General features: G+C 41.9%; 5 protein-coding genes across 5 annotated transcripts; 2 read left to right on the top strand and 3 right to left on the bottom strand. All coding sequences in view use genetic code 11, as the record gives it.

Moving 5' to 3' along the window:
* Positions 1-665: 665 nt before the first annotated feature.
* EGR_03633 (neutral sphingomyelinase) lies at positions 666-1,079 on the bottom strand (the record flags this gene model as incomplete). The annotated part of the gene is made up of 1 exon (XM_024492882.1): positions 666-1,079. One exon carries the CDS (start codon positions 1,077-1,079, stop codon positions 666-668), a length of 414 nt encoding a protein of 137 aa, XP_024352765.1.
* Positions 1,080-3,502: 2,423 nt separating this feature from the next.
* EGR_03632 (ank repeat-containing) lies at positions 3,503-7,123 on the top strand (the record flags this gene model as incomplete). Its single annotated transcript, XM_024492881.1, has 8 exons — positions 3,503-3,516; positions 4,957-5,059; positions 5,199-5,249; positions 5,289-5,390; positions 5,479-5,590; positions 5,692-5,759; positions 6,159-6,231; positions 7,017-7,123. The coding sequence occupies 8 exons, from the start codon at positions 3,503-3,505 to the stop codon at positions 7,121-7,123; spliced, it is 630 nt and encodes a 209-aa protein (XP_024352764.1).
* A 2,186-nt stretch (positions 7,124-9,309) lies between these two features.
* Positions 9,310-10,626, bottom strand: EGR_03631 (hypothetical protein; the record flags this gene model as incomplete). The annotated part of the gene is made up of 9 exons (XM_024492880.1): positions 9,310-9,439; positions 9,534-9,682; positions 9,709-9,807; positions 9,844-9,912; positions 9,949-10,007; positions 10,048-10,109; positions 10,141-10,377; positions 10,445-10,576; positions 10,607-10,626. The coding sequence occupies 9 exons, from the start codon at positions 10,624-10,626 to the stop codon at positions 9,310-9,312; spliced, it is 957 nt and encodes a 318-aa protein (XP_024352763.1).
* Positions 10,627-11,553: 927 nt separating this feature from the next.
* Positions 11,554-21,834, bottom strand: EGR_03630 (Helicase POLQ-like protein; the record flags this gene model as incomplete). Its single annotated transcript, XM_024492879.1, has 23 exons — positions 11,554-11,700; positions 11,786-11,935; positions 11,986-12,206; positions 12,248-12,431; positions 12,997-13,152; positions 13,234-13,482; positions 14,308-14,574; positions 14,651-14,778; positions 14,853-15,068; positions 15,145-15,741; positions 15,816-15,865; positions 15,945-16,155; positions 16,366-16,667; positions 17,034-17,280; positions 18,052-18,358; positions 19,054-19,425; positions 19,596-19,948; positions 20,241-20,442; positions 20,525-20,714; positions 20,765-21,086; positions 21,122-21,308; positions 21,494-21,651; positions 21,690-21,834. The coding sequence occupies 23 exons, from the start codon at positions 21,832-21,834 to the stop codon at positions 11,554-11,556; spliced, it is 5,361 nt and encodes a 1,786-aa protein (XP_024352762.1).
* Positions 21,835-22,181: 347 nt separating this feature from the next.
* Positions 22,182-24,670, top strand: EGR_03629 (Ligatin; the record flags this gene model as incomplete). The annotated part of the gene is made up of 11 exons (XM_024492878.1): positions 22,182-22,321; positions 22,400-22,566; positions 22,755-22,983; positions 23,060-23,187; positions 23,312-23,394; positions 23,560-23,663; positions 23,704-23,898; positions 23,938-24,027; positions 24,071-24,323; positions 24,391-24,562; positions 24,597-24,670. The coding sequence occupies 11 exons, from the start codon at positions 22,182-22,184 to the stop codon at positions 24,668-24,670; spliced, it is 1,635 nt and encodes a 544-aa protein (XP_024352761.1).
* Positions 24,671-24,932: the final 262 nt, after the last annotated feature.

The following is a 24,932-nucleotide window of genomic DNA, read 5'->3' as shown; positions in this document are numbered from 1 at the left end:
TTTGAAATTCTAACACCCCACTGATATCCATAAAAATTAAATCAAACTTCTCATCATGCATTTGCTTTTTGAAAACGCAAGGATGTACCTAGCGAATTAGTAGTGTGGTTTAATGCCTCGGTTCGTTTTGCTATAATTAAATTTTTCTTACCATATGAAAGTATTTTAATCAAATAAATTGTAAATGCAAATTAGGGTGTAGAGAAGTATTTTTTGCCTTCAGATTTCACTGTGAAATGAATCTGACATGAAAAATTAAAAAAATGAAATTAGTTCATGTAAATCTCATTATTTATAATGGTATCGTGCGGTAATTTTAAGTGAAATAAAAACTTTCATTTCATTGTTGGATTGTTTAGATGCTTGTCGAAGAAGCCGAGGTGCAATGCATTAACTGTCAAACCAATGTGGTGGAGGTAGTAATACAGGATTCCAACTGAAAACCCTGCAATTTCTAATGTGTAAAGCCACCTTCAAAGAAATAGCAACGGCGACTTGAAAAAAATGCATCCAAAAATTGTGTACCTCCCTGATTTTCACAGTGAAGCTACACGTGTTTGAATATAAAATAGGTGGATATTTTGTTAATAATCTTTTTGAAACCACCGCAGTTATAGATGTAGGTATTGTAGTGGAGCATACGTGAAGGGAGAGTGCGCAAAGCATCAGTTATTGCGGAAACACTTTGATCCAAAAATGGCGAACAGTACCACATGCACGGCGATGATGGCGCTTGAGAAGGAGAGCAGGAAGGACCATGATTGGACGAACACTGTTGCGTAAAGTAGGTTGCCCCCCATTAGACTTGCAGCTCCGAGAGCAGAAATTATTATCTTATAGGAGGCGCAGACTGGTCCAGGCAACCACTTGGTGTTGCAAGCACTACAGATGTCGGCGAAGAAGACGATCGAGATAAGAGCCATGCCGCCGAGAATGAGTGCCATGATGATGAGGTGGATGAGGGTTAAGGCACAAGTTGTGAAAAAGCCGCCGCAATTCCACTTGGGCAGGACCATCGCCGTGATACCGAGACCTATGGAGAGGCAGGTGAGAGGTGCTGTGAGAGTGAGAATGTCCATCGGGAAGAGTCAAAGAAAAGTGGGGGCTTTTTGGTGCATATATACCTACACAGGTCTCTACCTGCTCTGACCCAGAAGGTGCGTGCACTCACCTGGCCTCATTTACCTGGTTCCTTGTGGTCGTAATAGCGCACCAGAGTATCTTCTTTCTGAAATGCAACAGGGTTAAGCCGTGATTGGATACTGATTATTTTCATGAAAATCAACAATCACTCATGCAGTCCTTAAGTGATCTGGCATTGTCCTGCAATCTTAAAACCTCACTTCTCAATGGATTTGGCTTTCAAAGTTGGTAAAAGTAATGTGCAAATTATTTGTTAAATCTCGGTTTTGGTAGCGGACCACTTAGGGTATCCGCCATTGTACTCCCACCTGACGACTTTGCCCTAGGGCCATGCCAGTAGCCCCAAGCATTTCTGTATGTTCATAGCACATAATCAGGCTTAGTACTATGCTTTCCTCCATCGTCTGAACGGCTTGAAAAACTAGAAAGGTGCATTTAAATGATTCTTAACATAAAAGGGAAATGTCGGCGTTTAAATGTCTTTATTTCAGAAAATTCGTTGTGCATTTTGGCTTCGTTTAAATATATAGCGAAAAGGGCGCGAAATTAGTTTTGGGGACCTCGCTAAAGTGTCTGTATTGGTACATTAATTTCACCGTTTTTGAAGGTCCACTGGGACATAAAGTTGACTTTAATAATTTCATCACCAAACAATGTTGTTTTTGTTTATCAAATTACTGGAAATAGGCACATGTTACTGAGAAAATTGGGATGGTGAATATATAATTTAAGTGCTTTGTTGTCCACAAGACTAATTTGCATCAATGCAAGATTGAAACATTCACAGGTAGATACCGTGATTCAACCAGTTTTTAAAGCCTACCAAATTCGAAATGGTTGCCTCTTGGCGCCTTAAATTGGATCAAAGGACAAATTGACGTGGAATAGCCTACGGGTATATTGTGATGTGTCTCTTCTTGAATACACCCTTTAGGTTGTATATAAGTTGACAGGACTCAACCCATGGTCGAGAAGGCATCATTGATCCCAGACATCAATTCCTCCGTAAACCCTATTCCATCGTAAAATCTCGCGCTGCCATGGTATACGACATCTTCCTCGAAGCAGTCTATCCGAGTCAGAAGTATGAAACCGGAGACTGAGGGGAAATACAGCAGTAATATTAGTGTGTATTTTGATAATATGACGGAAGAAATTCGTATCCCCTCGTTTTTAGGTGAAAGCAAACATCAACTATAGCAATAGGTGAGAAAGATCCGAATTGTTTAAAAAAACAAATCGGCAAGCCGTCCAGTTAAAATTCTCTTTCAGTTTCTAGAATAATACTTTTGTTATGAGAAATAGTGTTTTGAGAAATTTCCTTGTGAATAGGGCACAATTCCTGGAATGCGCTGTGTAAGGGATAGAAGGGTTGTGTGGTGAGACCTTAATACTTTAATGGGCATGTACGCCGGATCGGCCAGTCAAATGACTTCGGTCGAAATAGCGCGTTGTCGTGGTTTACCAGCCCTTCCATAAAATGCCATGAAATTTGTTTTAGAAAACCAAAATTAACTCACAATCCCTTTTCGGTACAAACTAAAAACCCTAGAATTGCCTAGGAACCCAAATCCTAGTTGTAATGTGATGGTAGTTTAACTCTCAGTTATTGGCAAAGGGCCTCTCTGTCTTAGCGATTGTCTCATGGGGTGGGCTGGCTTCCGGACCATGCCAGTAGCCCTAATACCTTTTGTGTGCCGGATATGTATGTATTCTGCCCGAGAATTATGTCATCTTTCGTTTTTGGAAAAGTATCGGGGGCTACATAAAGTTCCTACGACTAAAACTGGTGTTAGAAGTAGTATGAGAACCGGTTATTTATCGATAAGTTTAAAGAATCTGAAATTGTATAACCTGGGAAACCAAAGGGCAATGAGGATAAATGAAAAAAGGGACAAAGTGTGGTATTAATAACTGAGGATTGGAAGCGTTTGCACACAGTCTAATTACTGGATATTTGTTATTATTATTGGGTATTTTTGTTTCCAGAAAATAACTTATGCGACACTTCGGGGCCTCCCCATTGTACTCGGGGGGTTCTGGCCTCCAGCCCCTCTGTACGTCGACAGTACATATTCTGACCGAGTGCTATTGTAATATATTGTGTTAATGTACCTTTCAGATAAGAGGCAAGGTGACAATTCGAATTTGACGACAAAATCGGCGTCTCCCATATTCGAGAACCATTGCGGTTCTTCCCCTCTCTAAACTTTGTGCTTGGTTTCCCGATCCAATTTCTTCCAATAAATATGTCAAAATTAAATCAACCTGGTCGTTCTAAGAGCGCTAGGAACAAAAAAGAGGAGACCTGCGACTTGCGCCCTGCGCTGTCTTCCTTCGTCTTTGTGAAAGTCTCGGAATGCTGCATATAAGGTAAGCAATACTGATTCTGACCCAAAAATCCAGCATTTAATTTCTGACCACTATTATGGGTATGTAGTTTAGTGGTATAAAACATGAAATTGTGAACTTGGAATGTAAATACTCCCCGATTTTGATCCACAAATCTGCAGGTTTTCCTCAAATGTAAAGTGATTCATGTATACCACTTGAAATGAGACTCATATCATTGCAGCCTCATTTCTCTACACTTCCAGTAAATATTGTTAAACTTTGGAACGATTATTTGCTTTCTGTCGAAATAATTTATCTTTTTTCGCTTACAACCCAATTTTATAACCAAGTTAAAGCAAACCCTCGCTATTTTAGCTCAAGACCATGATGAAATAACGAAGTTGGCCTAATTTATAAGAAATCTCCAATTTTTTTAAAATTGATCACGTTATTAACCTAGCGTATAGTTTACTAAGCGGACCTATCAAGCTGTCTACGGCGCGTTGTCTTAGTCCGCTTGTGCACAGGTGGACAAATAGATAAGATTGTGTGTTTACGGTTGGGCTTTCTTACCCATATTAGAAAGGCTCGTTCTTTAATACATTGGGATTTTGTCAACGGGCCTTAATTACTCTCTACATTAGTGAAATATTATAACAGGATTGTACTTCCCAAAGGTTGTTTAATTTGTTCGTGCCAATTTTGCAGAAATGCTTAATGTCAACTAGCGCCAGCTTTTGTTTCCCCTATGTATATCACCTTTAGTTCTACTTTCTTTGAACTTTGCAGTAATTTTTACAAGGATTTGGAAGGATTTTGTATGCCCTTAGCACTGCTCAGGAATATTTAAAGTTCTTGAAGATTTCCTTGTTGTTTTTTACGCGTGTATTAAACAACCCATGCCCTTTTAAGAAGTGATTTACTTACCTGCATTATCGTTCCCATAATCTCTTAATCCTTTTTTGTTAAGTTCATTAGTTTACTTAACTTCCTTCGAACTTTGTAATAATTTTCACAGGAGTTTGGGAGGATTTTGTATGCTTTTAGGACTGCTCAGGAATATTTAAAATTCCTGGAAATCCCATTTTTTGCGAATGGATTAACAAGTTACGCCTTTTTAAGAAATGGTTTACTTACCTGTATTATTTTTTTCCACAATTTTTAACCCCTTTTTGTTAAGTTCATTGGTTTATTTAACTCATTTTCTATATCGGTGTTTTCGCAAATTTTTGCTCCTTTTAGCTAATGGCTATGTACTTGTGTCACGAAATTGCTTTCACTTTAATAAAATGTTCTGCATGCGTACATGGATATATAACGTCTTGTATGTTACAAATTCACCGCTTTATTGGTTCCTTTAGTTTTTTTGTTCAGTCAAATAGCTTTTTCCTTCCTGCCTTTCGAATTTTGGTGCTGCATAATTACGCCACTTAAGTAACGTGTTTATCGCGCTCCTTTATTGTACAGTTCATATTGAAGACCCTTAAGTGTAATGCAAACTTCTGAAACATCTGAAAAGATAGTCTTGCGGAAGTCTCCGGCGTATCACATAAACAATTTACTGAATACTCAGTCAGCGCGTGTGAGTTCCAGAAGCAGATATCCTTATAAACGCTAGTCGCCAGCTTTTTACGTCTTTCATTTACTATGTATTTACGAATTTTTTACTTTTGTTGAAGCCTTCTTTTTCATAATAGTCATTTTCTAAATTTTTTTTCTAGCTTAGTGGTGATGTTTGTGGGGCACGTTTATGCGCATCGAATGCTTATCTCGTAAGTCGATGAAAATTTTTTCTAAATTGCTCTTGGAAGATTTCTGATCAAGAGCGAAAGTGGCGGGATGCTATTTTAAAGTACGACTTCAATGAAATGTCTCGCTTACTTTCGAATGATCCTGAACTCGTCAATTGGCGGGTATGTTGTGTGACCTTTTCGATAGTGGATATGGAAGCCTATTTGATTTCGTAATATAGTTTACCTCGTTTATTTTTTCCAATCGCAGGACTATATTACAGGAGTGAGTATCTTCTACCTACTTTTAGTGTTGGACACTAATCTATTCTTTTTCTTATCTACCCTTACCTTACAATCGGTTAACCCCTGCGTTCCAGAACGTAAGTCTTTTCTCTCTTTGCTAAAGTACAATATGTAATATTGTAAAGTCATTTCTACTTGATCTTGGCTTTATAGACTGCTCTGCATTTTGCTGCTCAAGTTAATGATATGAGTTTGGTTCGTCTTCTGGCGGGAACTTATAAGGCGAACGTGGATATTCGCAACCATGTATGTCGTCGCCGCTATCCAGGAACACATTAGGAAGCAGATAACAAGAATTGTTCCCGTGCGAATGTCTACTCATTTCATTGTTTATTTCACTTCATTTTTACTTAAAGTAATTCAAGTATAGCGGTGATGAATCTTTGGCTGTAGAACCGCTTCATCTAGTCACCCCATGCGTGGAGGACTATGAAACTTTAAAGTACTCAAGGGCCTACCTCTCATTTAGCATTCAAAGGGGGTGATAATTGTCTGTGTACTTCTTCTGCATGATTTTTAATTCACTTGTCTGAGCGCAATCACGTTTGCTGGAAGAATTTTACTTCGATGATCTAAAATTCGACGTTTTTTCATTTCAGGGGGTAGGTGCCTTCTATTACCAAGACCCTACAACTGTTAATTCAGGGTCTTACTCCTCTGCATATGGCTGCCATTGGTGCTTCGGAAGAAGTAGCGTTCACTCTCATGTCTCAATTTAGTGAGTTTTTTCACCTTTACTCCTTCTTTCACATCAATTATTCCTACTCAGGCCTGGTGGGTAGATGGCAAAGTCCTACTTCTAGATTATCTAGAAGGTCATTTATCTTCTCAGCTACGTGCTTATCAATTTTGAAATGGGATTAATTCCTTTGTGCGGCAATCCTTGAGAGGATGAATACGCTCACGATGTTTATTGTTGAGTCATTTTCATTATTTATACATGGGAATTTGATAGCCATCTGATCTTGAAAATGCAATCTCGTGTTTACACCTCCATTCCGTCATCCAATTGATGACTTGCATGCGGTATTTCTAACCAGACAAATTTGTGATCTGATAAGGTATAAAACAGGGCCGCCGCAGAAAGTTTGGGAAAATTTTACATGCAATTTTATTCATGTTTGAGTTTAGGTGCTGTTTCAGTGGTGCGTGAGACAAACTAAAACCTTCTTTCACGCGTGCCGGAAAACATCTCATTTTTTCTCCATTCCATCCCTCGTTTTAGTTGCGCAATAGCAGCGGTAGAAGGCTTACTAATTTGCACGATTTTGCACAATTTGCCAATTTACGAACTTCTTTTACCTTGTAGTTGAAAAAAAGCCACTTTTGTTTTTTACTGTCCAAATGGAATAGCTCTGGCGTCCCGTCTTTTAAGGCAGCCCTTTATCATATCTTTGTAACAGAAATTAATTTCATTACTTAAAATACCATCATTCCGGAAGTTGTGGGTTTGGGAACTATTTCAGTTGTCATCAATTTTGGTGTTTCCACTGCTATTCTCAGATGCAAAAGCTACAGTGCGGGACTACAGTGGCAGGCTTCCATTCAACTACTTGCCAGACACAGAAGCGGGAAATCGGTTGAAGAGTAAGCTGAAAGTGCTACAGTAAACTGCAGTGGTGCATCTCCAATGCTCCTCTGAAAGGTGTTGCTAATTCCCTCGTCCTCCGCTTCTAACTTTCACTTCCTTTTGGAATGGACAGTTTTTACTTGCCTACATCCAATCCCCCCCAAACTCCCCTCGGATTCATCTTTTTGACCTCCATAACCGACAATACCTGAACTAACCCTGTGCGACTACTTCCTCCATCGTTTTCAATTCGTTCATGTTTTGGTAGGCCAATTTCGAAGTCAGTATGCCAAAATGTTAGAAGGCCTGCCACTTCGTAAGTGTATTTTGATTTTGCTTTTCCTACTTTTTTCTTTTCAGTTCACCAAATTTGGCCCAAAACAATTTGTAATACGTGAGCGGATTTTGTGGTGGGATCAGTGGTTATGCTGGTTTCTTGAATGGTTTTCATTTGTGCCAGGCCATTAGATTGAAATACTCCCAACTTTAGAGATTTCTGGGCTTTTCCTGAAAGCAACGATCAAAGGGCTGTTTTTCACATAAACGCCTTTTTCAGAGTCGCATTCATTTACTCTCGACCGTCTATTTGGTAGTAATTTATGGGACTTCGTGCATCGTTTTGAGGAAGAAAATTCCGTTACTTGAACTGTCAACTCCATTACAGCGAATTGCAATGCTCCAGTGATATGCTGGATTGCGTTGGAACTTTGGTGCAGAGGAGTTATGGAAGCCGAATCGGTAATACTGCTAAACAAACAGACAGTTTTAACCTCAGTTACAGGTCTGAATACCGTCTTTACGAAAACCTCAGGGTAAAAACTGCGTGGATTTCGGAATCTTGCCTGTCTAAACAACGGCAGCTGCAGTAGATTTTGCAGTTGCACTCCCAAATCTAGAGTAAATTAAAATCCCTAGAAAGTTCAATAGCGGTTGTCGTAACAACCCTTAGTTTGCAGGAGAAAAATTATCTTCGTGATCACTGGGGGGGGGGGGGGAGAGGTTTCAGGTTAATACCTAAAAAACCAATGATATTGCATCGTACCTGACTGTATTAGGGGTTTCTAACGCAATGTATCTGGAAGTGGGTCGGGAAGAAGATACCGTCGCAAAGTCTAACCAGTTTGTTTTTGAATTATAATTAGATGAATTTAGTGATCTGAAAAAAATGACACTTTATTTCCCTTTCTAGTGAAATTGGACCACGCACAGCCAGTAGCTAAAGACCTCTCCACAAGGCGCTATCAAATTAACCCAGCAGGACTGCATTCCGTTTTATTGCCCCAAATTTTTGATTCCCCTTAGCCAGCTGATGAGGTCTCAAACCGGTTTACCCTGGAAGGAATATAGTTAAGCTTTCGAATTAGAAAAATTCTAAGTGTAAATGGAAAACGACTTTTGTTTTCTCAAGTAAAAAAAGTATTGCTGGAGACACCACCAGCACCAGCGGCGCTGAGCGCACGACCAACACCGCCAAGTGCGCCTCGACCACCACCTGCAACAGCAACAACCTCACAAGGTCCTCCGATGTCGTCCGACCGATCTGAACCCAAACCCGCCAAACGCACCAACCTGCTGTTTTGTAGTTTGCGTGGAACCTCCAAGAGTCATCAGAGTAGGAACTCCGTGCAAATGCGCGCTCCAGGTTAATGCAATTCTGGGCAAAATATTTACCCAGAGTGGTATACCTAAGAAATACAGCCCATCCTACCCCACAAGGTCGTCATGAATCGATCGTCTGTTTTTTTCACTTTGAAGGATGGACCGAGGAACAAATGGTAACCAGAGATGACGTCTCACCGACATCCCCAACACAAATCTCGGGTTTTTTAAGCCTTAAAAAGCATAAAACTAAAGCTAGACCAACGCTTCCACAGACAGAAGCTTCAGACTTCACCAGTGAGATGTATCTGACAATTCGACGGAGAAAATCAGAACGTGGAAGAAACTACAACCCTATGGACCCTGCACATCAACAGGTAATGGGAGTTATCTCACTAAATTAATCCGTCAACACAAAACAATCCCATGTTAACTCTCTTTCAGACCTCATTTAGAGGAACGGCTCCCATAAAACACACAAGAACAATCCGACTAGACGAGAACCCAGACAGAACCTCACTCACACCTGATATCAGGCCACGAGTTCCTCGAAGTCACCCACTCCCTCAAGAAGGTCCATTTGATCCGTTATAAAGTTGACAATTAAGAACATTAGACTTGTAACAATTACAAATCCTCAAGTCTCTTTTTCGAAGTGGGTTCCTCCTCAAGTGTGGATTCAGTGTTTTCGAAAATTTTTCGTTTCATAGTGAAGAATTGGGCAATCTTTCTGTCCTTTGGGCAGTCCCGAACCGAACTAAACGGGAAGTAAAGTGTAACTAAGGTTAATGAGTGATAAATGTCGATGAAATGAAGCCATGCTTATCAGAAGAAATAAAACGCAGAAATACCGCGCATAAACACACGGTTTTGAATGGTCCAAAGGCTCAATACACTGAGGACAGTCAAATGAAGTAGAATTCATCAAGGGGGTGACAGGGTATATCTTCAATTCGAGTAGTTTCAACTTATTTATCAGTTGTTGTAGAAACCTCACGGTCTACAATAAAGAATGTAGTTATATACGGGAGATAAAATGAGCAATGTTAACAAGCTCACAGAAACAGGCGAACACAATTCTGGATTAATCCACTCGAATATGTCTTCAGGGTCCCGGAAAATGACCTGTATATTGGTAAATCTACATGATTAACAACATACCGGCATACGATCATGTATATTTGCCACTTCATTAACAGCCCCTGTTGTAATAATGCTGTAAGAGAAGAGCTAAACGATAGATGGAAAAATTTGCTGGGGATTTACTGATTTTTCCCTATTCACAGAAAAGAAGCCAGCTAGAAGCATAAGCGGCTCACTCTCTCCTAGGATAGATGTAAATTTTGAGTACAGTTTGAGGATTACCAGGAAGGGAGATGAAGAACGGTGTTTTTTTGCCCCCTTCAAGTTTCTTCCATTCGTAAAAACTACAAGCAATGTACAATAAAGAATGACTACCCCTGTGCCAATATAACGCATCTTCGACGGTGCTTGATGCAGTCCATATAGGATGGTCGTTCAAGAATATTCTCAGCTCTGGCATTTGTTGTGGCGAACTTGTTTCCGGATGAGGCCTGCTGTAGTGTATTTGACACAAATGAGGGAATGAGACCCCAGAGCATAACCTGAACGATCCCCAACTGTGCATTGCACTCAAATGCAGAATTTAAATGTGATGATGAGATTATGACAGGACTAGATTAAAGGAGAAAATTCAAGTAACAAGAATAATCATGAGAAAAGTGAAGAAATTAAGACTCACTTGAAACTTCCAGGGGCTTTGTTAAATGAGGGAGCAAAATCACCCACCGACTGAGCAGACCGCCATTCAAATTTCTTCTTACCATTGAATTGCGACGCCAGACGTTCCAATATACTTTCCTTTCTCAAGGAACTTTAAACATCAAACAGTGGCCGGCATTACCAAGCTGTTCTGCCACACATTTTACCACTTATTTATTCTTCGGAGAAAAATGAAAGGTGTCAATGAAATTAACCCTTTAAAATAAAGCATAATCAATTAGATTACAAAGGCTCCAAAACATCAGAGACAAAAAAGAATGCATGTTTGTGCTCAGTTGTTAAGATTAATGTATTTAACCTTTACTTTTATGATAATTATGCATATTAACCAGCACTTTACAGTGGGTAGGAAGCAGAAAAAAAGCATAGTGTAACGCATAGCAAAGCATCCCAAAAGCCACCGTTAAAATTACCCAATCCCACGCAAAGTTAAGAGGGACATGTGGAATTAGTCGAATAAAATAATTTTTTAATGTATTTACATGACTCCTGAAATTGGTTTCACTTCCTAAACTAAACTGAAATATGAATAATATCTTTAGGTGCACTTAGTGAGGTGAAGTTTTGCATTTATTCTTCGAAAAGAAGCATATTAGGCAAATCCAGATCTTCGAGGCTAATAAATTTGGTTTCCAGTCTTCTAAATAAGCAAACATCTCCTACATTTACTCTCGAAGATAAAAGTTAAAGCCATTAGTCCCTATTGGAGAATACTAATGGCTACCACCCCTGTCAAAGATGATTTGGCGTAGTAACCTGTGAATCTGCTATCCCCACGCTCCCCCAATAGCCGGCAAGATGTGCGAGTTAGACGGAACCTCATCACAAATGCGCATTACACGCGGTCGACGAGGATGACTCGAGGGAGACGAGCCACCACCTACCACCAGTGCCTAGGACACTATCACCACCAGGAAATAACCCGAGGTACAGCCCCCCAGGAGCCGAGAGTACCGAAATATCCCACCAGGCTCGAATAAGCTACACCTGCATTTTATTTCTTCACATTACAAGAATAACAATAAAAAAATAACATTGAACTAGGGTACCCAGAGAAAGACGTCAAAATTATTCAGCCTCTTGGAGATTCGACCAATTGGATCCAGTCTTCACTTTCACCGGTAGTGGGATCTTCATTTTAAATGCTTGACCCACTCCGGACATTTCGCGTCGCAGGATATTGCAAATTTCTGGAACACTGGTTTCCGGTGTGATCTAAAACGAACGATAGAGGAAAATAAACGAAAAATAAATATAGTCGAGTCAGGGACATCTTCCGTGAACACATTCCAACTTTTACTTCATATATCAACTCGTCATGCAGGTGGAGCACCAATCGGCAGGACACATTTGCCTCACGCTGCAAGGCCGACTCAACCCGTCGCATTGCCAATTTGACGATATCTGCTGCACTTCCCTGAATCATGCTGTTGACAGCCTGACGTTCAGCCTAGTGAAGGGAATATCGACATCAGGTTCAACAGAAAGCACAAGGCTAACGGTGTTGAAAGTTAGTGGACGTGCCTTTTCAGTAGTACACGAGTTGGGAAGGCTGGCAGTCAAAATGTTCGCTGACTTATACGGTGAAGGGCATTTCGAGGGACTCGAAGTAGACTTTGACGGTTTAAAGCCACTTAGTTTACGCTGACGACCACCTAGAGTTCGAACAAAACCCTGCTCATGAGCCGTCCGGATTGTTCGACGGATGAACTCAGCCATGCCTGGTAAGGGAGGAGATTTGACATGAAAAAGATGCACCTACCATGAAAGGAGGCCATGAATTTGTCAATTAGAGTTTGAGCCTCCGAAGGCGTGATGCCATTTTGCAAGGCAAGACTGCTCGCGCCCATGCCGTAGATGATAGCATAGCAGAGCCGTTTCGCCTGCTGCCTTTCCTCATCTGTCACAGAGGTGACGTCCTCGCGATTCAGCCAATGAGCAGCAAGCTAAAGAGAATTCATGCACTTTTACAAGACCGCGGTAGTAGAAACAACATTTAGAAAGGGATATTCATGATAATGCTTGAACCAGACTTAGGTTTTTATCAATTAGATAACTGGAAATTCAGAATGTTTCCGATTCATTTGTTAATGACAGCTTGTTTGCAAGATCTTTCGCATGAAGTCAAAGAAACAAAGGCATCACGTTGCTAAGATCCATTATACTTTAGTTCTTTGAATCAATCCAATATAAGTAGGGTACAAACTCATCATTTTGAAACCATTCCCTACAATCCCTTATTTTGCAAAAACAACTGAGAAAAATCTGTAGCGACTATCGTTACTACTTTGATTTCCTAAAGTACAGTGTCACTCATAAGCTTATGCTCAATGATCAAAAATAAATTACGTGTTTTAGTATGCACATCGCAATCGAGACGATTCTAGCGACAAAATGCCGCTCCATCAATGACATCATCAAGGAAACGAGTTTCCATTATAGGGTTAATGTAAAGCACCGAGGCATGATAGGCTGTTTATCGTCAGGATGACCGGGAAGGCCACTACTAACCACTTTGAAGACATCTTGACCTGTAGATTGTAACATTGGTAGAAGAACACTATCCTGACTCAAATGCACCAAGATGCGCAGCTCCAAATGACAAAAGTCCGCCGACACCAGGACCGAGCCCTTGGCAGCTCCAAAGGCAGAACGTGGACGTAGAATCTGGTGGATGAGTGGATAGCAAAGAGCGATACTTGATAACCCTGGCAGAGGAAGCACGAGGGTAGTGTGGGTATTGCTCACCAAATCGGCCTCCTTAACGAAGGGACGCAGGACGTCGGCTATTGCTTGCGGCCATTCAACACTGGCCGGTGCTTTCAAGCTGGAGATGACACCGTTTTGCGGTGGTGGCTGAGGTCGGTGGAGCAGAGTGGACCACGAGAAACGGATCTCCTTTGGAACAGCCTGCAGGTTTGGGCGAGTAGAAACAACTCGTCCGGTGGCTGTGAAGGTTTTGTAGACACAGCCAACTCTGACCTCTGTAGGAGAGGTCTAAGGGAGAGTATTAAACAATATAAACAGATTAGAGTGACGGTGTTCAAGCGGGCATCATAATTCCTGTTACATGGATAAAACGACCTAAAATAACGGTAGTCATAAAGGTGGATCCCGACTTACACTCAGTGTCGAGGAGCATCGTACATGTTACCTCTACCATTTCGAAATAAAACAAATAGATTTTTAGCGAAATGATTACACACCAATAATATAAGTGTAAACAACCATTACCTGTAAAAAATACAAGCTTCAAAAGGCACTTATGTTGATAGCGGCATAAAATGAGGAGATTTGAAAACTGTCGCTGCTTTGAAACATCTAAGATAATAACTCTAAATTAAATCATGCACAACAAATATAGCGTATTCCTACAGAGTAGAATGTCTGAGTGCGAGTAAATACTGGTATTACACAGATTCTACGAAGAAATTCTGTGAAAAACAACTTTAGAAAAATATGGGATTAGATTTTAAACCAAATGATCAAGCTCCTGCCCGTGATATACAACGGAGACCGTATATATCTAGAATGTGCAATATTTACACATTTGGGCAAAAAATGTCCGGTTTCGAACAAATACTTGGAGGTCAAACAAACAAATTAGGTGACCCAATCAAGTGAAATGTTTAAAGTCGCTGAACGTCCAAACTCGCTGAAACAACCAACGAGGCTTAATTCATGTGAAGCGAATGAAAAATTACTCATTGGGGAACCTTCCAAGTATTATAAAAAAATAAGGCAATCTAGAAAACATGAAAAAAAAATTGCCACCAAAATAAGTAAGTAGAACAACAGCTGGAAATCGAGCGAGACTACTACCTCATGCCGATTCAGAGCCATCTCGCAAGCTCTGACAATTCCACTGAATGCCTTCTCCAGCACTCCATGAATACGTCTCCACTCCATCACAATGCTCGGCAGAGGATGCGCATGAACCAACTGGCAGAGCGTCTGATTGTTCGTCGGCAGCTGCCGCAGTCGTACAGGCAGCCCAAAGCCAAGATGACTTTTCCTTGCGCGTTTGCTGGCGGCCAATTCCGCGGCCAGATTAGTGTAAACTGGGAGGTGCAGTCGATTATAGACCATCTGACAGAGAAAATGATAATGTGCCAGAAGAGTTAGCTTTTCCCCCTTCTCCCGTCCCTTAATTTTTGTAACTCACATCCGCCACTTCGCGTGGAGAGCCGAGGTCGAAAGCACGACCAACGAGGGTGTGGGCAAGCCGAGCAAGCATATCACAAACCTTTTCCAATTCAATCTGACATGCATTGAGAATGGAGTAGTTCAGAACTAAGTAGAAAAATTACTTAAGGTTGGATGAGGCATCAAGACCTATATCAATCAATTCGAGCATGACCACTAACCGAAACCATATGACTCCGACTTAGCAAGTAGCGAGGCCACTGGCAGTTCTAACTTAAGGGCAAAGGGAGGAGGAGAGGGTGGAGGGGCCAATGAGAGAAGATAGCATTGAGCAGCAGTGTTTAATACGGTTGGCGGGACGCAAGACTCACAAGGAAGTGGGGAGGAAGGATTGGCCAGTTGCAGTTTGCTCCAGTCGCACAGCTGTGTTGGTGGATCTAAATATTTGCAAAATTTCTCAGTTGAAATTGGCTTAGAGAAATAAAAAAGTCACCGCTTGAAAGCTAAACTCACCAAGGCAATAACCCATGGAAAAGAGGTCATTTACAGTAGCTGATGCATCTGGAACTACGTCCACAAGTCTAGGTCTACCAGAGTCCGGATCCTCCAACCAACATTGAGTGCCAGGATCGTGAAAGTTCTGCACTAGATTAGCATCAAGATCTAAAAGTTCGGTAGACACACGGAGCCACCACTTCAAATCCCACACTATCAGTCCAAGCCGGAGACGTGCTAGAAGGCGTCTAAGAACCTTTAACACGTCCACGCCTCGAATATGAAAAGGGAGCCAGAAAACAGTCTGTGGATGCAAACGCGAGGAGGAGAGTGTGAGGCCTATGAGTTGAAGACAGGCTCCAGAACAGACACTTCCATGGGCGAGTCTCCCACCGCAGCCATCGTGCCAGACAATCCCAGCATTGTTATTCACAGCTTTCATGCAGGCCACTCGGTTTACCAGAACTTGCCAATGTGGTTGGACAGCTAGCCAGTGTATTTCAGCGTCGGTGTTGGAATCGAGAAAGCTTTCAAATTCACGCTGAAATGTCGCCCATAATTGAGGAGTCTTTGTGACATCAATTAGAGAAAAGAGGGGCCGACGGGTGAATGTATCTAGGTGAAATAATAAAGACTGGTCAGACAGTGGTAGTGTAGGTACGGAAATTAACCCATTTCCAAAAACTCACCAATTGATTTTCCTTGTTCCAACAAAACGGACGGTTGAACAGCATTTTTACTACCGAATTACAAAAAAATACTGTTAAAAGTGCCGAAGGGAATAGACAGAGAGTTAAGCCCCTTGTTAACCGACAAACCTTGAATCCTCACAGATTGAAGAACTGTGTAATTGACTGCTGAAAATGTCCTCGTTGCTGACGGTATCAAGGGTCAACTCTGCGGTGGCATTCTCAGCAAATCGCTCCATCATCGAGAAAGTCATTGTGTCGTTGAGCTGAACCATCTCCTCACCCACCGATAATGCTGATATGGCAGAGAGATCACGGGCACTAATAGATGTCTGAGCGTCTGCAATAAGTGATGAAGTAGGCCCCATTGTGGATCGAGGTAATAAAGGTAATTGTCCGCAAACATTGCAGAAACTGGGTGTGGTATTAACGTGGGAATGATTAAAGTTGCTTTGGTCAGCAGATGCCTGGATGTTTGCGACAGGTGTTGAGGCAAACTCCGTTGTGGCGGATGGTCTGCTAAGAATGCTGTGGGAAGTGGGAGGCCTACTGATGCAGTAGCCATTTAGGACACTTTTCGTGATAGGTGTCTGGACGTTGGCAGGGCGCGGTGAAGCAGGTCGCATTTCAGTGCAAGTTAAAGGCGAGAGTTTACGTCGCTTCGCTGAGGGTGTGAAAGAAGCCACTGCAACGTTAGTAGGCAAGTCGACGCCGTAGTTGCAGAAAAGATCATCCTGAAGCACTTCTTGCGCTCTACACGTCAACAATGAAGCCAGTTCCATTTCGGTAACGGCAGAACCGTCCGGAAGGATAATCAACCGGGGAGAACGTATTTCGTTCTGATTCTTACCACTATGCACAGTGAAAATATATGCAGTGAGATAGGCTAAGTAATATCAGCTATTGCGTAAGCTGTCATCCTAAGACGCGGAAGCGCCAATGTCTTGAATAACTTTCATTTTGTAAGAAAACTTCATCAAAGGTGAATCGTGAATCCCCAGCAAAACTGTAGTTATTTCATCAAAGTAAAATGCCTACGAGAAACACTGATTAACAGTAGGTGTCAATCCTTATTCGGAGTTAAGCTGCCTGCTTTCCACCTGAATGCACCTTTTAAGACCAGTAAAAACTACGACAAAATTACGCTAGGTTCCAAACCCGACTGCACCAGATACTTTTAATGGCCATCTGCAGACCAAAAAATAGGTTTCAACGGACCTACTAAAGGGATTTGCTCGCTGCAACACCCGTTCAATTTCCTTTGGTCGAGCCCTGGACACTGAAGCTATGGATGTGAAGCCAGCCTGGTAGAGGATGCGGGCGCGATTGGTGCTCAGCAGAGGGGAGAGACGAATTAGATCGAGAAGCTCGTTGGATACACCAAAGAAGAGGCGTACCTGAAAACCTTCCAGCAGACGCTCCATGTGGATCCAACCGAGACGGTTGCAGAACACCGTCACCATACCTAGAGTTAGATGGTGAAAGGGGAAGGACATCCAACTGACTGGAAGATGTGAAATGGCCACTCACATAAAGGCATATACGTTAGAAATAAGCGCCTTCATCTAATAAAGAGGCGCTATTAAAGGAGTCCCCTGGCAACTTATAAATTGGATTGAATTATATTATCCTGAATTTGATCTTCCTAAGTCTATTTTAAAGCTCAAATTTTCATGAGGTGAAAAACCTTTAGCATCAGCTAAAAGTCAACCCACTTTTTTCAATATTTCATGCATTCATAAATTAGTAAGCACTTAGAAATGTATATTCATATGCCGTATTATCTGGTACGGTGACTGAACAATGCGTTAGTTAGAACATTAAGCCATTTATAGCTGAAATTCCGTTTGATTAAAATGGTCTGTTGAATATATTTATTTTTATCAAGTTCCTCAAATCCAATCCTTTAATAACTACTATCGCTTAGTTCAGTTGTGAATTTAATGAAATCTTGTAGCCTTATTTTGTCCATTGACACTATTAAAAATTCTCCTACTACTTCATTTCTGAAATGTTCTACTCAATAGAGCTGCTGTTTGAAAAATAACAAAATAAAGGTAATTCCCTTTCCTTGAAAACATGCAAGCTTTGGACAGACATATTCATCCAAGTAAAAGGTATTACAAAAGTAGTCAACGGCGATTCGAAAACTAAGATCAGATTTTGACTGGCAGTTATCCATACAATTGGAATTTTAATCGATGACTAAAAGAGGAAGAAAAACAGCACTAACTACCTGCATAGGTGGAGGCCTGCTGCATGAGGCTCTGCAGCAGGCCACGATTGATGCCGAAACGCTCCGCTACCTCGGTCAATCCATCCTCGCACACGAGGCAATGGAGTGCCAAGGCGAGATAGAAGCGTCGCATCTGTGGCAGGGCCCGCTTGGTCACCGCTGCGCCTGAAAGACAGCGTATGAGGTTGCGCTCCTCCACGCCAACAAGCTCAGCCACACGCCGCTCCGGTAGAGACAGAGATTGATAAATTTCGAGGTAACGGGACCAGTCCAGGTTGTTATCGAGGTTGAGGTAGATAGGAGTCACCTGAAAGATATGCATTGCGTAATTGACTCTCGTGCAATTATCTTTCGGAAGAGAGAAAGCTTTAAGTTACCTTAAAGCATTACGATGGAGGTGAACAGGCATTCACTAAACAGTAGGACTCTACAGGCTGGTAAATTTATGTACATTCCATAAATATACTAGGAATGTAAGACTGACAAAGCCTCATTTAGAAATCCAATAGTGATGGGAATAAAATTCGTAATGTAATGCGATATAATAAATCAGCAAAGCATTTCAAATCAAATTACTTGTAAATTAAACACCTTAAGCTTAATTTCACGAGGAGAAACTAAACTAAGATATCCGATAAAGAAAAGTTTACATCTACAAAGACGGATAAATCTGTTTTGGGCTGATGACATTCAATTTCTACTTTAGCACTTGCTTGTGTATATTAACTTATTCGATCACCGAAATGGGGAGAAACCAAAAGTTTTTACACTCATTACAACACCTAGGGAATATACTTTATGGGTTCGAGCTTTTGAATCAGTTTATTAAGAAAACAAATAAGTAAAATTGTGGTCGAAGAACAAAAAAGGACACTTTCACTGATATGTAGGATTTAAAACTAGTCAAAACTATACCATAAGCAGGTCATACGAATGTATGACAAGAAACAAGTTAGCTCCGCTATAGTGAAAATTTTAGCCAAGCAATTTCCAACATCTCACCAAATAAACTAAATGCAGATCAGTGTCCAGAGCAACACTACGACTTGCTCTCGACAGCTCAGTGAAAACCGTCAGTCCGTCCACAGGTCCAAGTGAGGAAGCGAGAATAGCTCTGCCTAGTTGTGTTGGTCTAAGCGCCTCTTCATCACCCGGCAGCCTCAGGATCAACTCACTCTCCAGGAGGACGTCCAGACAGGCGGAGAGAAGGAAATCAGTCTCGTGAAAGCTGCCTTTCATCAGAGAGCGACGTTGTGAGTGAAAAATGGGTGATGACTCGGAATTAGAAGGAGCTTTGAGACAAGCTGCGAGAAGAGTACTCTCCATGTAGGCTTTGGCATCTGATACACTTTCAACAATGCCATTGGCGATGACCTTAGATGAAAAAGAAGTGCTGTTTTACAAACAGCTCACAACATAGTTTTGTTATTTATGGCCTTAAAGTTTCTAGAATTTGAGTAAAATATCCGAAGTCAGTGGGCCAAAAATAGTCCCCAATGACGCAAAAAAGTCCCACCTGTACCTAGCAATACAAACCTACACACCTCCAGAAGGGCTCTACGCAAGCTCGACTCAGGAGTTCCGCTTTGTGTTAGCAAGCAGGATGTGACACGTGGCATACCGCAGCTCAGGAGATGCCGCACTTTAGGCAGGTCTTTTGACTTGCAAAGCAGCACACTCTCACCACGTACATCGATGCCCTTGCGGCCCGCCCGACCGACCATCTGCTTGTAGTCAAGATAGCCAAGTGTCTGACCATGAAAGAACGGGGTACGAATTATCACCCGGCGTGCCGGGAGATTGACGCCCGAGCTCAGTGTGGAGGTGGCAATAAGGAGGCGAAGATGACCCTTGCGGAAGGCCATCTCTAGTACGTCACGCTCTTCTATGGTGAGACCTAGAAGCATCATCAGTTCGTTTAATAGAAGTACTCAACATCTGGAGTAGCCATTGTGAAAAAATAATCAATGAGTTATGCAACGCAATCCTATCTAAGGTAGTCGATAGTAGCTCAAATAAGCAAACAATCCGAGCCGAATTATTCGACTTTTCAACCAGGCCGCGTTTTTAGTAGAAAATTCTGTAAAGTAAATTCACAGATCTGAAAGGAAGAAAAAGCTTTAAATATGGAAAAGTTGACACCACTAGTTTCCACCACCGACTGGTAAGTAATTGGGATATAAACGCACCAGCATGATGGAATGCAACGCCGAATCGGATACATCGCGAAAGTACGGGATCCAGCCCAGCAGGGCTCCGCTCCAGCTGCTGTAAACACTCGTTGAGACCAATCTCGTTTAGTTGCTTTCTTAGTGTCCTCCCATAATCGTTCGGTTCCTTTGGAGGCCATTCGTCCTCCATTTTAAGGTATGGCTTCACCAACCGATATATCTACCACAAGGAGCGCAAAGCAAGTCACCGAACAAAGCAAGTCCTCACCGAACATTACCACATCAATCCGAAGGTAACTCACATGTCCAGCCATCGACGTGGCAAGCTGCTCACACCACTGTTTTGTGGAGCAAAAAACAAGAGCTGCAAAACCGGACAGTAGAGTGTCGAAACAGAGTTCAAAGACACCGTCATCATTGTCCACGGCCGGTAATCTCTCCCGTGGGACGTTGAAAAGATCATATTCCCCTTCGTTAATTGATTCCAAACGCCTAAACGAAAAAGCGGAAAGCAATTTTTGCTTGAATCCCCCAGAACGTACTCGTATGCATCCCCTTCACCGGCTTTTACTCGATAGACGATTTCTTTGGTGTAGACAAATTCTGTGAGAGGAATAGGACGGAAGTCGGTAGTATAAATAGCAGCCTCAAGCCATGAACCGAGGACTGGTAAGGTAGAAAGAGCAGCTGACATGCCAACAATCTGAATGTGCAGATCTTCGACCGACTGATTATTCCGAGTTTCATTTCCCTGCCGACTTTTCTCCATACGTCCATGAAGAAGAAGCTTTGTGAGAAGGAGTTCCAGAAGATAGCCACGATGTTGATCGCTGATGAGATGCATCTCGTCAACAACAACAATGCCTGCAGAATAGACGAATGAATTGGCGAAGTCGTACCTAGATCAGAAAGGTGCTCCTCCTCAATTAGTCGATTAATGAGATTGTTGGCCTTTTCAATTGTGCAGACAGCGACGCGAACGGAAGCCAAGCCACCAGCTGGACTAACGCCACCCATGAACCCGCCAACACGAACACCGATGCCTTCAAAAATATGCTGGCAAATACTCTCCCTTAAGATTCGGGTCTTTCAAACATTCAGATATTATTCTAACAATAATCTGGTTCGGAGTAACTTGAATCCTTGAGTGTATGTAAAAGTAAAATTCATTATGCATTAAAGTGATCAAGAAAAGCTCTCTGTAATCTAGTAGTATTACACAAAACCAACGGGCGTTATTAGAGAAGAACATAAACCTTGGTCTTAATTACCTGCAACGAAACCATTTTCTCCCTTGATACAGAAACGTAGGGCAATATAATTATAGCCTTCTTATTAGTGGCCAAGATGCGCTTCAGAGTAATCAATTCCGCCACTAGAGTCTTGCCTGCACTTGTAGGAGCACAATAAACGAGATTTCTAGTCCCGTCTGAGCAAAAATAAGTCAAATCAAATATAACCGCTCACCAAGAACACCTGGCAATTTCAAACATGCAGCCTGCCAAGGAAAAACTGATGTAATTCCGATTTCGGCATATTTATCACAGATACTCCTAGGAAGAAAAAGTGACTCGCTTGACAATTCAAAATCTATGCCGGCACGGATATCCATGCACCAAAACCCATACGCACAGGACACCTCGGAGGAAATTTAAAAAGCCGGCAAAGGTGTCACTTCTTTGTTTTTTATGCCAAAGACCACCAGCTAATAAGTTGCTCCGTAGCGTATACCAACACATAGTATTAATATTACGTCCCTTAAAAAACCACTGCAGGACTTGAATCACCCATTTAACATTGAAAGATTTTGGTTCTAAATACTGTACAACAGAAGCATAAGTGTGCAATTACGCGAAGGCTTAAGTCTTGCTTCGTGTAAGCATAAATACAAATTGACATCTAACTTGAAGTTAAATTAATGCGATTTCAAATTTTGGTATTCTTTAGCTGAGCCAGTTTATGTTTCTAAGGCGCCTGATCTGGATGTCAACCTCCAGTGTACGCCAACTTACGCTGCTAGCCGCTTCTGCTTGGCGCAATATGCTGTTTCTTAAGCCCTTCAAGATCCGAACAAACGTTGTCCTTCGTGAAATGAAACGGTAAAAACGCCAAATTTTCTTTGGGCGATTCGTGTTAGGTTACCACTTCCCACCTAATTGTATTTTTCCACATTGAAGAAGGAAACTCATACAAAAGATGATAGAGGATCTGAATGTGTCAAACGAAGATGCTGGTGTAATTTTTAAAGATAGGATTGTTTCGGAAATTAAAATTCATACTAGCACACGGCATGACATTGTATCCTACCTCTTCGATGGAGTGCCACTGGCTTTCCTGTACGAAGGTAAGATGATTCCAACAGGTGTGTCATTGTATGCCAAATAATTGCGTCCTTCGTCTTTTCTAGTTTTTACTCTTTCTCTATTATCATCTTCCACTATTCCTCTTCTTTACACGTATGATGTCGTTATGGATAGAATTTTCGGTGGATCTGGTTTGTTTGACCGAAATGTATTCGAAGCCTTTGAGTAGACCTCATGATGCCTGATGTGATCCGGGACGGACCCCTTGGGGGTCACGTAAACTCACTGCAAAAATCATCCATTTGCTCTGTAGCCGCAATTCCGGAGAAAGCAGCTCACGGTAAATGTTCTAAACCACTTGCTGTCGGCATCTGTAATATGAGTGCAACTGAATTTGGAGCTGCTGGTGATAAAGACAAGGCTATTCTGATCCTTCACACATCCCGAGACAAGCTCACGTAAGTCTTGCTCGTGATGCATTTGGACTTTAGAGTTTCTTAATGCGTGGTTCGTGAGGTGTGTCTGTATTTGTAGCGAGCTCTGCCCCCCTCACCTCCTGGCATCTTACAAACTTATGGACAAAATTGAAGTCAATTACAACATCGAACCCGTTAGCCCAAATGAGGTGCTTTTTAACGAAGCTACAACCGAAGATGGTTCCTGTACGTTCCCACTAATTGATATCCTTTGTCATACAAATCCTACTAGGCATAAGCACTCTCTACTCAGATATACTAACCAGTTAGACTGTTTCAGTATCCTATGCCTAGATTGTTTTTTTCTCAGCTGAGCTTGATGGTGATGATTTGCTAATGCTCTGCTTCCTACGCGCCCTCTGCTCGTTGAAGCCGACTGATTTACCCCTTCCGGTTAACGTCTTTTATGCAAAGCATATGAAATCCGATTGGTACGTTCCTATTGTGGTGCTAACCTTGCGCTTGATAATTCAGTCCGAATGGGGGAAAACTAGATATTAAAAAAACTTCGTATAAGAAGGTGACCTTTCGCAGATTATTGGAAATTTTAAATCTCAGGTCGGTGTTTTCCTGGAAAAGATGGCAGCTGAAGGTATTCTCTCTCTAGAAACCATCGATATTGGGACTACACGGTTGACAGCTTTCCAGAAGGATCATCCCAAGTAGGATCTCTAAGGCTTAGTATTCCCCCTTCTACCCCAGATTACAGGAATTAGAACAGGGTTTGCCTGAGCTTTCGAAATTGAGCGGCAATACTTGTGACAGTGACATTTCCTTTGTCGATTCAACGGACTCCAGGTTCGCTGTTGGCAACTTTTACTTCGGGCCGCCTGCCCTCAAGGAGGTTCGCATGATTACCCCCAGAATTGCTCCCTTCTTTGCATCTGCTGGTTACAGGTACCCGTCCCAATTGCTTAATCAACACTGGGGCTCTAGAATGGGTGATGGCATCGAACAATCAGAAATTTGCCATATTGTCGGAGCCTATGTCGACTCAAACAATCTCAGAAGCGCTGGTAGTAGAGAGTAAGTTTTGCAAGCGATTTTGGACCCTTTTACGTATTTTTAGTTTGATCAATGTTAACGACTTGTTAGTGTGGATTTGCGACCCTAATTTGCTCAAAGAATCACCTGAAAGCACCCTTGCCGAGCCGCGCTTCCAGATAACGTTTCAGGATCTAATCACCTCCATAACTAAGGGCCTCAAAGCTGCATATCGAATAACCTACCCTCCCGAAAGTGGCCTTGTACCGGTAATTACGACGGATAACAAAAGTCTCAAACTGAATCTCTATGAGACTAGACAGAGCGCAAAGGATGTGGTACGTTGAAACTGAGTCCTCTACCAACAGTTAAATTTCTTAAACTAGAATAAACTTTTCACTGTAGACCCGTATTGCCGGCCTCAGTAACTTTGGCATCGACCCGAAGCCCTTTACTCGATACATTCAAACGAAGTTAGCCTGTTCCGCCAATCTGACAGAGGATCCCCGTTATGGAAATTCAGTAGTCGTACAGGCTCAGGGTCGTCATATCACGGCTCTCTCAAAAATACTAACTGGTGTGTGTGGAAACAGTTAATGATACCTTTTTAGAGACCTTTGGTCTTTCAAAAAAGTGGATTGAAGGATACCAAGAATCGGCAAAGAAGAAGTCCGGTCGGAAATAAAGATGTCTAACCTGGAGTCAAGAATTTTTTCTCTAGCACTTCGGATAATATCTCATTGTATGATGTCCAAGGCCTAGCTAAGTCTTGTTCACGGTATGTTTGAAGGTGTTTCCCTTTGAACCATGCACTGCTTTGTCCCTGTCATGCCGTGACAGGTCCTTCCATGTGTAGTCTTGCTATTGGTTGAAGGACTAATCAATATGTCAATTTAAACAGGAACGTAGCAAAAATGCCAACTAAAGGTCTTCCCAAAGCAGATGGC

This window comes from Echinococcus granulosus (assembly GCF_000524195.1).
Source record: "Echinococcus granulosus chromosome Unknown EG_S00019, whole genome shotgun sequence".
Taxonomy (NCBI): Eukaryota; Metazoa; Platyhelminthes; class Cestoda; order Cyclophyllidea; family Taeniidae; genus Echinococcus; species Echinococcus granulosus.
Note: the sequence above shows the minus strand (reverse complement) of the source record. Positions and strands in the feature narration are given on the sequence as shown.